Consider the following 13,314-nt stretch of genomic DNA (forward strand, 5'->3'; position numbering starts at 1 on the left):
TATGTAATTCTTTAAAACGGAAGATTTTTTTATTTTAATTGAAAAAAATAATATTTTTAATTTATTTTTAAACAAATTTTGGTTTCAACTAGATTTCCATACAAAGAATGAATTTATCTATCTTATGCAATTTACAGAATGTAAATAGAATAAAATTCAAAACAGTGTAGCTGTGGCCATTGATCGACACATTAAAATCATCCACTGACTGGGACAATTTAGGTGAACGTTTGTATGTAACGACCAATGCTCACTATGTACTTTTTAAAGACACTTAAACTATGGGGTCACCAAAGGTTCTCAACACCTAAATAAAGTAATTCGAAAAATTAATCAGAAATAACACGATATTTTGATTTATATCAATTATATAAATCAAAACACAAAGGTTATTCATGATTAATTTTTCGAATTATTTTATAATTAAAGGCGTTAAGAAACCTTTGGTGACCCCACAGTTTAAATGTCTATCGTATACTTGATATGTACGTCGTGAACAGTGGTCGTTACAGACAAACGTTCACGTAAATTGTCCCAGTCAATGGATGATTTTAATGTGTCAATCAATGGCCACAGCTACACCGTTTTGAATTTCATTCTATCTCTTGAAATAAAAAAGTTTTGATGATTTTTAGCATATTTTCTTCATGAATTTAAGATTTTCTCCGATCAATTTTCTGGTATTTGAGATGTTATAGATAAGGATCTATAATTCTGTAACTGTTTGTTAAATTTTTTTGAAACTTTGCATAATAACTACTGAGATACTATATCTTTATTTTAAAAGTGCAGTTTTAAGTCTTAGGAAAAAAATAAAGTCGTCAGGAATAGGATCCCAGTTAGGGCAACCAGTCCGGTACCCACGAATGTAGTTCTTAAAAAATATATATAACTTTTGTTATAAATTGTGTAGTGTTATTATTTCACTAGTTCTGTAACTGAATGTAGATTTATTTGAAAAGGTAGGCTTTCTAGTTTGAATTTCTGTAAAAGTTTTGATTGATTTAAATGTAATCTGGCGTCAGTACATAGAGTAAATTGCCTAAATTCTAGCCTTTATTCTTTCCCGGAAGTAGACAGACTGACCCTGTTGTCAATAAAAACAAAATTTTGCAACAGAATGCCGGTCATGAGGCACTGAGATTGTACTTAGACACTTCAAAATGAATGCCTAACATGAACCAGAAGTCCCAAGGTGGCTATCAAAATTATTTATTGAACAGGACCCTATGTATTTACTATGATTTTCAATGCGTTCCAATGGGGCAAATAATTGGGTCCCCGTTCCATATATAATCACTTTTTATTATAAATATTTCTAACTCACTTACAATAATAAAATTTACTTCAATTACTGCAGGCTTATTATTGCCACTAAGGTTGAGTGATTTTTATAAACAAAAGTAAAGTGCATGCCAATTTCATTATGTCAAAAGAAGGAAAGTTATACAAAAATTGGGAGATGATTTATTCTAGCGTGCAGAACACTATTATAACACCCTGTCCCCATCTTGTATTCCCAAGTTTATATTCTTTACCCTATTTCCAGCTGCTATTTCCAAGTCTACACCCTCAGACCAATACTCCTCATCCCCACTTAACAATCTTGCTGGATAAAATCCTGTCCCTCTACAGCCATCATTATCTAGCCTAGTCTTTCTAGGAAACTCTGGAGGAACTTTACTACCAAAAATACTGTCTAGTAATGATTTTCCTGTCTCGTACCTGAAAACATGAGTAATAAATATATATTGATTGGGAATTACCAGTCTAATTAAACTTAAGTTTTCATGATCCTAGCTAAAAAAATGTAATTATAAGTATTAAGTGCTTCTTTTTGTAATTTCATAGGGTTGTAAAAGTGTTGACTGTGCGCACATTTTTAGAATAAAGCGCTACAGTGCTTCATACAAAATGTACTTTGGTCAACAATTTTACACCCCAAATGAATTTACAAAAAGAAGCATTCAATTCTTAATTGAAAATGATGAATTGTATAGGGTGAAAAAAGAGAACATTCAGAATTTAACCAAATTTGCTATATCTCACAGATTTTAAAGAAATTAACTCAAATATGAAGTTTTATAAATATTTCATATAGATTGATAGAATCCTGGGCCTTAAATATGATGACTCAGCATAAATTCACAGTTTACAGTATGCATAGTTTACTTATAAGTCCTGAATACAAAATTAAATCATAATATTTGCATATATGTAAGTTAACTTATTAAGAAGTGTTTATATTTACTCTTCACAGTCATTGAAACTCATAGATCCTTCCTGAATATTATTTATGGGGTGTGTGTGTCCTGTTGATAACCAAAAAGTAAGCCCTAACACCTAAATCAGTTTTTTTGTCATCACAGCATAAAAAATACAAGCTAGAAATACAAAAGTATCTCAACAAATCTTACAATAGTGTGTTCTATCCTGAATATGTACTTAATATTCCAAATTGCTAGAAATAGCAGACTAATTTAGGAAACATTAAGGCCCCAGGGGCAAAAAACATAGAAAAATTGCCTACCCCCTGGGACATAAAACAAATAATTTAACTCGTAAATGCTATGATTTTATGATTTTAAAGTTCTTGATATAGAAAACAATAACTATACTTGGAATTTATGCAAAAATCAGATGTTAGCAGTCATCTCTATAACATTTTAAGTGATTTTATATCTCAAACTGGTATCTGCATACATACAACTATTGCAACAAGTGAAACTGCGAGCTACTGCTCACTGATGATACCCCCGCCGCAAGTGGATAATATTAATAGTGTAAAAATATGGAAGTGTTCGGTAAACAGGAAGTTGTCGAGTGATGAATCTGAAAACGCATCACACGGTATAGCTGACTTATAAAAATCCTGAAACCAAATTTCAGAAATCCTTGTATTGTAGTTCCTGAGAAAAATGTGACGAAAATTTTTAACTTGGTTATCATGTGTAAAATCATACAAGTGTTCGGTAAACAGGAAGTTGTCGAGTGATGAATCTGAAAACGCATCACACGGTATACCTGACTTATATAAATCCTGAAACCAAATTTCAGAAATCCTCGTATTGTAGTTCCTGAGAAAAATGTGACGAAAATTTTCAACTTGGCTATCATGTGTAAAATCATACAAGTGTTCGGTAAACAGGAAGTTGTCGAGTGATGAATCTGAAAACGCATCACACGGTATACCTGACTTATATAAATCCTGAAACCAAATTTCAGAAATCCTCGTATTGTAGTTCCTGAGAAAAATGTGACGAAAATTTTCAACTTGGCTATCATGTGTAAAATCATACAAGTGTTCGGTAAACAGGAAGTTGTCGAGTGATGAATCTGAAAACACATCACACGGTATAGCTGACTTATATAAATCCTGAAACCAAATTTCAGAAATCCTTGTATTGTAGTACCAAATTTCAGAAATCCTTGTATTGTAGTACCAAATTTCAGAAATCCTTGTATTGTAGTTCCTGAGAAAAATGTGACGAAAACTTTCAACTTGGCTATCATGTGTAAAATCAGACAAGTGTTCGGTAAACAGGAAGTTGTCAAGTAATGAATCTGAAAACGCATCACACGGTATGGCTGACATATATAAATGTTGATACCAAATTACAGAAAGGGTGGATGTGTAGTTCCTGAGAAAAATGTGACGAAAGTTTCATGGGACGGACTGACTGACGGACTGATGGACGGACTGACGGACGGACTGACAGACAGAGGTAAAACAGTATACCCCCCTTTTTTAAAGCGGGGGTATAAATATGGCTTTGTTTGAACTCTTCTAGTATATATATTAGCTAAAATGTGTCAGATATATGGTAACAGATGATACTGTTGTAACAATAATTCTAAATTGATCATTTGAGGCAGAAAATGTGAACTTTAATTGACACACAAATACGCATACAGTAAGATGTGGACTGGAGACAGAGGCAGGATTGGATATTTTATATAATAACATATAATCTTGAATGTTGTAATGATTGACTGCTAAACGTTACAGTTATAGTATTCTAATATGCTTTCAATATGTTATCAAAACAGTTTTAAACAGGTTCTAGGCATTTGTAATCAGAAAATATGCAAATAGGGTAAGCTGGCAATAATTTAAGTCTTGTTTTCAAATTTTTTTTAAAAAAATTGAAACAGGGGAGGGGGTATAAAATGTACAGTAAAGAAAAACTTAGAGCATACACAGTGATGTCTTTAAGGCTATGATTCTGATATATGAGTATTAATGTGAGAAATAATGATTTTAGAGAGTTTTCTATTTGAATAAATGTTTGTAAAGATTGCACTTTATAAATACAGCTGTTTCTCAAACCACGTCTCTTTTAGGGAGATTTAGAATATTCATAAAAAAATAATTTTGTTTACATACTGGTTCCCAGTTATGATCTCTGTGTTCCATCTCATAGAGATATAACTTGGGAATGTTACCAGTAAATATACATGTGCAATTTGTTTATATTGAAATCTGTGGTAACCTTTTATATGAGGTAGGGGTAGTTAAGAAAATTAGTGTTAGTTTAAACTATGAGAAGTTCAGGGCATATAAACGTTGAAAATATGCCGCACAGCCCTATATTTTGACCTTTGAAAAAAAATTGTAGTGCATATATGAACTTTCAATTCTAGGATAAGATTTTATTCAAAACTTCATAGTAAAAGTGGTACAGTTTTAGCCGTAAAAGGAGTTCCTATGGGAAATTGCATTGTCAATATTTACAGAAATGCAACCTATAAAGAGTTTTCTGTGTTCTTGTTCTTGGTATTTGTTTGAATGTGTTTGTAAAGATTTTAAGATATTTGTTATAAAAATATGCAAAACATTACTGAAATTATTGTACAAAAGGTGAATTAGTATTTTGCATTCTTTATGATAAAGAGCATCCTTCCAGTAAAACTTATCAATGAAGGCCTATTTGTCTGTTTGTATTGATACATAAACAATCCCCTCTGATCCAATAAGGGTAGTAAAATATGGGACATGCAAGGCTCTGAAGAGATAATACAATCTTGCTCAGGGATATCTATTTAGTTATTCAATATGTATAGATTATAAAATGCCCTTTTCCATATTGGCCCAGGTATCATCCCTCAACCCATATCGGCCTCGAGGCTTTAGCCGAGGGCCGATATGGGTTGAGGGATGATACCTGGGCCAATATGGAAAAGATATGTTATAATCTTTTTATCACATTTTTAAGTTCTGCAGATAAGAGAGAGAAAAAAGGTCAATTATAACAATTTAATGAAACATAACAGGTAAAATCTTAAACATTTTATCACAAACCTGTCGTTGAGGACGCAATGACGTCATATCATTTGGAATCAGGGCACAATATCAATATACTCTTTTTTGCCCTGGTCAATTTTTAGGTTATTGCATATGCAAAACCCGACGTATTCGTAACAAATATGTGATAAGTATAAATACACAGCAGGAATGCAGACATTGTATACAATAGTAACAGACAGCATTCAAAATAAAAATTATCTTTAATAAAACATTGTTATAACTTCAATAAAGACTTTTGAAGGAAATTTGCACTGTAAAGGGTTTCAATGGTTAATCATACCCATCTTTAAGTATTGTGTGAGCTTCCTTTATAGACCTGTAAAGTGTTTCAATAGTATATCATACCCATCTTTAAGTATTGTGTGAGCTTCCTTTATAGACCTGTAAAGTGTTTCAATAGTATATCATACCCATCTTTAAGTATTGTGTGAGCTTCCTTTATAGACCTGTAAAGTGTTTCAATAGTATATCATACCCATCTTTAAGTATTGTGTGAGCTTCCTTTATAGACCTGTAAAGGTTTTCAATAGTATATCATACCCATCTTTAAGTATTGTACGAGCTTCCTTTATAGACCTGTAAAGGTTTTCAATAGTATATCATACCCATCTTTAAGTATTGTGTGAGCTTCCTTTATAGACTTGATCACTCCAAATGTTGCCTCATAAGCATGAATAAATGGATCTGCTAAGCCGTCTAGATAGGAAAAAGGATTAAGGAGATCATCTATCAGGGTGGTCAATTCTTCAACTATGTCTTTTCTGACCTTACTCTGAAATAAATATAACATTAATATAATCCATACATATGTATCCATATGCCCACCCACAGAATTTGTGACTTCAATCTCCACTGTAAAAAATGTCTGCATATTTTATTATTGAAAAGTTCAACTTGTGTGTCTTACCTGCTACCAGTATTATATTTCATTATTCATAATGATTATATTCCAGCATGCAGTTGATCTTTATCTGCTAGCAGATTTGACTTTAATAAAAACAACTATACATAACATGGATAATATAACCTTCATCTGATCTTAATTTTCTTAAGTATAAGGTTGGAAGTTTTCAAAACAGGATTATTTCCCCTAATTAACATGAAGCATAAAACACATACTATATTTCCCTTTGGTATCATGAAGCATTAAACACATACCAGTGTGTTTCACTTTAGTTACATGAAGCATAAAACACATACCAAAGTGCATTCAACCCTCAGTAACATGAAGCATACAACACATACATAAGAGTATTTTCCTTTGGTATCATGTAGCATAAAACATATACCATAGTGTATTTCCCTTTAGTAATACCAAGCATAAAACACATACCATAGTGTATTTCCCTTTAGTAATACCAAGCATAAAACACATACCATAGTGTATTTCCCTTTAGTAATACCAAGCATAAAACACATACCATAGTGTATTTCCCTTTAGTATTACCAAGCATAAAACATGTACCATAGTGTATTTCCCTTTAGTAATACCAAGCATAAAACACGGGCCATAGTGTATTTCCCCTTTAGTAATACCAAGCATAAAACACATACCATAGTGTATTTCCCTTTGATAACATGAAGCAGTTAACACATACATAAGAGTATTTTCCTTTGGTATCATGTAGCATAAAACATATACCATAGTGTATTTCCCTTTAGTAATACCAAGCATAAAACACATACCATAGTGTATTTCCCTTTAGTAATACCAAGCATAAAACATGTACCATAGTGTATTTCCCATTAGTAATACCAATCATAAAACACATACCATAGTGTATTTTACTTTAGTAATACCAAGCATAAAACATGTACCATAGTGTATTTCCCTTTAGTAATACCAAGCATAAAACACATACCATAGTGTATTTTACTTTAGTAATACCAAGCATAAAACATGTACCATAGTGTATTTCCCTTTAGTAATACCAAGCATAAAACACGGGCCAAAGACTATTTTCCTTTAGTAATACCAAGCATAAAACACATACCAAAATGAATTTCCCTTTAGTAATACCAAGCATAAAACACATGCAATAGTGTATTTCCCTTTAGTAATACCAAGCATAAAACACATGCAATAGTGTATTTCCCTTTAGTAATACCAAGCATAAAACACATACCATAGTGTATTTCCCTTTGATAACATGAAGCATTTAACACATACCATAGTGTATTTCCCTTTAGTAATACCAAGCATAAAACACATACCATAGTGTATTTCCCTTTAGTAATACCAAGCATAAAACACATACCATAGTGTATTTTCCATAAGTAATACCAAGCATAAATCACATACCATAGTGTATTTTCCATAAGTAATACCAAGCATAAAACACATACCATAGTGTATTTCCCTTTAGTAATACCAAGCATAAAACACATACCATAGTATATTTCCCTTTAGTAATACCAAGCATAAAACACATACCATAGTGTATTTCCCTTTAGTAATACCAAGCATAAAACACGGGCCATAGTGTATTTCCCTTTAGTAACACAAAGCATAAAACACATACCAGTGTAATTTCCCTTTAGTAACACCAAGCATAAAACACATACCATAGTGTATTTCCCTTTAGTAATACCAAGCATAAAACACATACCATAGTGTATTTCCCTTTAGTAATACCAAGCATAAAACACATACCATAGTGTATTTCCCTTTAGTAATACCAAGCATAAAACACGGGCCATAGTGTATTTCCCTTTAGTAACACAAAGCATAAAACACATACCAGTGTAATTTCCCTTTAGTAACACCAAGCATAAAACACATACCATAGCGTATTTCCCTTTAGTAATACTAAGTATAAAACACATACCATAGTGTATTTCCCTTTAGTAATACCAAGCATAAAACACATACCATAGTGTATTTCCCTTTAGTAATACCAAGCATAAAACACATACCATAGTGTATTTCCCTTTGGTAAACTCAGCAACAACATCTTCTTTTACATCATCAACCCACTGGTTTCCTGAATTTTTTAATTGGTCTTTAACTATTATCACCAAGTTCTCAAGTTTCACATATTCCTTTTTGATATCCCACCAATAAGGTTTCTCGTCTGCAAAGTTTAATAATTATTGTAATACAGTTATATTTTTTTACCCATAAGTTAAGCAGATTTTTTGCTGAAGACTTCTATCAATGGATCACAAAAGAGAAAATGTAGGAATTAACAACTCTGCCATGATCATTTGATAACCTTTCTCCAGCAATTTATGTAAATTACTACTGTTGTTTAAAGTCCCATAACTCTTGAAGACAAAAGGGAAACACATCAACATTCCTATATATCATATTATTTATCTGATTATCATTATCATATTAAGTTAATACCTTTATCAAGTTTAAAGTTTTTTACTCAAGGCATACATGGCTAGGTAAAGATTTGTTGCAATTAACTTAGTACGTATAAATTTATGTTTATATAAATGTTCCATTACTCTGCATGTTTTAAGTTTATTATCAAGGGCATACTTGAGATAGTGTGCAACATGTTTTTTTTTAAATCTAACATATTTGTAAAATGATAATTCCAATTTTTAACAATGATTAAATAAATAGTTAAATATTTACCTTTCAAGAAGAAACAAGCCTCCTGTGTCTTGTTTTTTAATAGCAGAGCTTCTTTATATGAAGTATATATCCTGTAAAAAATAGAAGTTTTGTTCAACAAAATGCAATTACTTTTATTTCACCTAATTTTCTCACACAACATAGTATGAACAAAATCACAGGTTGTAAGTCATTTTTAATATATATTTTTTTCAGCATATTTTCTTTCAAAAATAAAGTAAAACCAAAGAAATTATTTCCCTTATCCCACTGCACAACGGAGTGCTATCCAAAAAAAGGTTCTAATTTGAATACTATTACCACATTACCATTGGATATTCAAAAGATCAAAAGGATGCACATTTCCTTCATGACAATAGCCATATTTCATTTCTTCAATACTACGCAAAACTTTTCACTTGAAAATATTTTTTTTTTTTGTCAACTTTTATTACATTTTTAAGCATACAAAACAATGATAACAATACTTACTGGAACACACCCACACCAATCTTTATAACAATACTTACTGGAACACACCCACACCAATCTTTATAAGTGCTGACTTTGGATTCTTTCCAATTAATCCAAACCCTTCAATTACATCCACTACTGACTTATAAAGACGGTCAGCTAGCACTGGTAACTGTACCTCTAATATTTCTTCCAATGTCTGTAAGAAAGCGAAGTTATAAATCAAAGCTGGATTAGATATTTTTCGTATCACATCGTACGGAGTGTGATATGAAAAAGTGATATCAAAATTACGTTAATTTGATTGGCTTATCTCGTAAATTTCCAATATTTTCATTGGCTGTTGATCAGGTCATTATTCACTGGAAAAGGTCATGCCGGGACTACTTTTTTTCTTGACAACTGATTGTTTACTTCCGGTTTTCGTGATTTTCGTCCGCTTTATCGTCTGCATTATCTAATATAAATCTTATCATGGACGAAGAAATAAAGAAAGGAACCCGTGCACTCGTTATGAAACCTATAAAAATATAAAAAAAAGATATATCTGGGAGTCAATGGAACAGTATACATATCAGTACGCGTTGCAAAGAAAAACAGCCGTAGCAACACAACTCGCAACAAATAGGCCATGCACATACAACTTTTTGCCATAAGAGAAATAGGTTTAACAACTTGTGAGAATTAGATATCGCTTGATATCTAATTCTCACTCATTATGAAACCTATAAGTATAGCCAGTATGATGATATAATTGTCGAATTTGTTTAAAGAACAGATTGTTGTCTACAAACAGCCAATATGTCATATTGACTACACTTAATAATGTTTCTTTAACTAGCACTCTGGATTTGAAATAACTCAGAACCAAGGCCAAGAAATTTATATGTGATTTCACTCTTTTTCAAAAAATGATTTCTATGCTTAGAAGTTTGGAAATCAGAAGACATTGTTTGAGAGACAATGTTGTCACAGTATTTTAAATATGTCCTATTTTAAGTATGCCTTTGCAACATGTTGCTATTGGTGTCCTTATTAAATTGGTTAAATATTAAATGTTTATGAATATACTATCATCTCTGAAAACAATTACACATTAGAAAAAAATCAGCAACCACAGCAAGTTGATGAAAACCTCAATTAACTAGTGTGTTCAAATATTAAATGATTAATTAAAAGGTAATTGTACTTACATTGTAAAAATTCATCACATCAGTTTTAATATCATTAAATAACTTCTGTACTTTATTGATTAAATTTTTCACTGGTTTGATAAAGGGAGGTAACTGGAGTTCATCAAATTGTCCAATTGTCTTTATTGCTTTAATTGCCCTAGATCTGAGGTCAGCAACCTGTTGAAAAAACAACATTTCAATTATCAATTCTATCATACTGAATGATGAGTATTGAAGCAAATTATGACCCCCTGTCAACTGCATACATGGATTTCAATAAAAACCAATATTGTGTAAGGACATTTTGTTTTTTGAACAGCTTTAAATGCCTAAAAGTGTACTGGAACTACATGCGCAAGAATTGTCAATTGTCTTACGCATGTAGTTCCATAAATATATTTAATTTCAAAATTTATTGGAATAACTTGTACAGATGGACTTTAATTTATATTATTACCTTGGCAGGCAGACCTTTAAAGGTTGCAATTCTGTAAAATTAGACAATGCAATTTTCCATAGGAACTTCCTTTGCGCCTAAATCTGTGCCACTTTTACTATGAAGTTTTCTTGAAAAAAAATATCCCAGAACGGAATGTTGATATGAACTACTATTTTATTAAAAATATAGTGCTGTGCTGCATATTTTCAACATTTATATGCCCTGAACTTTTAAGAGTTTAAACTTATAATAAATACTATACATTACTACACCTATCTCTACTATTGGACTTCCTAAGATTTGAGTTTTAGGCGCTATCCTGTTTTTCTATACTGGTAACATTCCCAAGTTTTGTCTCCATGAGATGCAATTCAGAGATCATATAATGGAACCAGTACATTAACAAATTAACATATCTATGAATATTACATAACTCTACAAAAGAGGCGTGGTTTGAGAAACAGCTGTATTTACAAAGTGCAACCTATAAGCTTTCACCAAATTTGGGACAATAGTTTTGATTTTATTTGTACAGATGGACTGTAACTATTTATGTAATTACCGTGGCAGGCAGTCCTTTTAAAGCTTTCACCAAATTCTGGACAATAGTTTTGATTGAAAGTCGTCCACTGATTATATCCATAAATAAATCAATTCCTTTCTTTATACCACCAACAATGTTCTTCACAACTTTATCAAATCTCAATGCCATGTTCATAATTTTCTTGATATCTGCCCCTTCCTAAAACATAACAAGATTTTCATCATAAACTGCATAATCCATCTGTTTATGACATTTGTATTCATTACCTTTAACACTATAATGATATTTATTAGTCAAAATATATAAACACTGTCCAAAAATTAATGTTAATATAGTAACACCAAAAGATATATATAATTTGATGTGACTGTCATGCAAGTGATAGGTTTAGGGCTATAAAACCAGGTTCAATCCCCCATTTCTACATTTGAAAATGTCTGTTCCAAATCAACAATATGACAGTTGTTTATATGTTTATATGCTACCCCTTATAACTTGTTAACATTGTCAAGATATTTATATGTCGCCTCTAATAACTTGTTAACATTGTCAAGATATTTATATGTCGCCTCTAATAACATGTTAACATTGTCAAGATATTAATCATTTTCTCTAATAACTTTATAACATTGTCAAGATATTTATATGCTACCCTTATAACTTGTTAACATTGTCAAGATATTTATATGCTACCCTTATAACTTGTTAACATTGTCAAGATATTTATATGCTACCCCTTATAACTTGTTAACATTGTCAAGATATTTATATGCTACCTCTTATAACTTGTTAACATTGTCAAGATATTTATATGCTACCCTTATAACTTGTTAACATTGTCAAGATATTTATATGCTACCCCTTATAACTTGTTAACATTGTCAAGATATTTATATGCTACCCCTTATAACTTGTTAACATTGTCAAGATATTTACACTTCCTACCGCTAATTTAGTAAGCACTGCTTTGTATTTAAGATATAATTGATGCAGCCTATACTCTATTGTAGTTTTAACATGGGTAGGCATTGTAATCGGGATTATTTTTGCCCGATCAATAGTGATAATGCCTACCCATGTTAAAACTACTATAAAGTAGAGTGTTTCATCAATGATTTCGATTTTGATTAGGACAATTCACGTAATTTCTATGTCCTATGTGTTTCAGTGTAGAGCATTTGTGTAGGCTCTTTCATGAACCTCCCTTTTTTGTTTGTAAATAAGAAAAGGACTGGCAATGTGATTTTTCAGAGGGAGGAGTTTTGAACAGCCAGTATGAATGGTTGTCGTTTCAAGGTCAAATATGTCAATTTCGAATTGAAACACATTAGGCCAATTAAAATTAATTGATAGATTTTCATCCCCGCCCGCCCCTCTGAAATCGTCCCGCCCCGATTTTTTTTATTTAATAAAAAAATATGATTTCCGGATTTTGTTCATGTCCGTTCCCGGGAACATTCGATTATTTCGTTTCATTCAAAACTTCCTCTTTTAAATTTCGGTTTTGTATTTCTTCGAGTAATCTAACGAAAATGATCAAGTTGACATATTGTGCTGCTCTCTGATGACAACATCATCTACCGAGAATTAAGATGGATTACGAGAAGGGCATGTATGAAATATTCGAGTTACGAGTAAAACGCTGTGTCCAAGAACGCAAATTGCGGTATGTCACAAATGTGATTCAGTAGATTAAACGTATTTTTTTTAATTTATGACTGTGTCAGGAAACTTCGACTGTGAATGATATCCAAAACGCAAAAATCGTGGAACAAATTGGTACCAAAAAACATGACTGGATTAAAG

At 31.6% G+C, this 13,314-nt stretch overlaps 1 protein-coding gene across 1 annotated transcript in view; it reads right to left on the minus strand.

Moving 5' to 3' along the window:
* The window catches only part of LOC143065355 (uncharacterized), a 179,438-nt gene that overhangs the window by 164,614 nt on the left and 1,510 nt on the right, over positions 1 to 13,314 (minus strand). Inside the window, exons 3-9 of the mRNA XM_076238886.1 lie at positions 11,527 to 11,706; positions 10,544 to 10,702; positions 9,407 to 9,549; positions 8,898 to 8,968; positions 8,225 to 8,382; positions 5,914 to 6,080; positions 1,539 to 1,725 (exon numbers count right to left, since the gene is read on the minus strand). Coding sequence (XP_076095001.1) covers positions 1,539 to 1,725; positions 5,914 to 6,080; positions 8,225 to 8,382; positions 8,898 to 8,968; positions 9,407 to 9,549; positions 10,544 to 10,702; positions 11,527 to 11,706 — 1,065 coding nt within the window. The remainder of the gene's footprint in view (positions 1 to 1,538; positions 1,726 to 5,913; positions 6,081 to 8,224; positions 8,383 to 8,897; positions 8,969 to 9,406; positions 9,550 to 10,543; positions 10,703 to 11,526; positions 11,707 to 13,314) is intronic.

This window comes from Mytilus galloprovincialis, chromosome 2 (assembly GCF_965363235.1).
Source record: "Mytilus galloprovincialis chromosome 2, xbMytGall1.hap1.1, whole genome shotgun sequence".
NCBI lineage: Eukaryota > Metazoa > Mollusca > Bivalvia > Mytilida > Mytilidae > Mytilus > Mytilus galloprovincialis.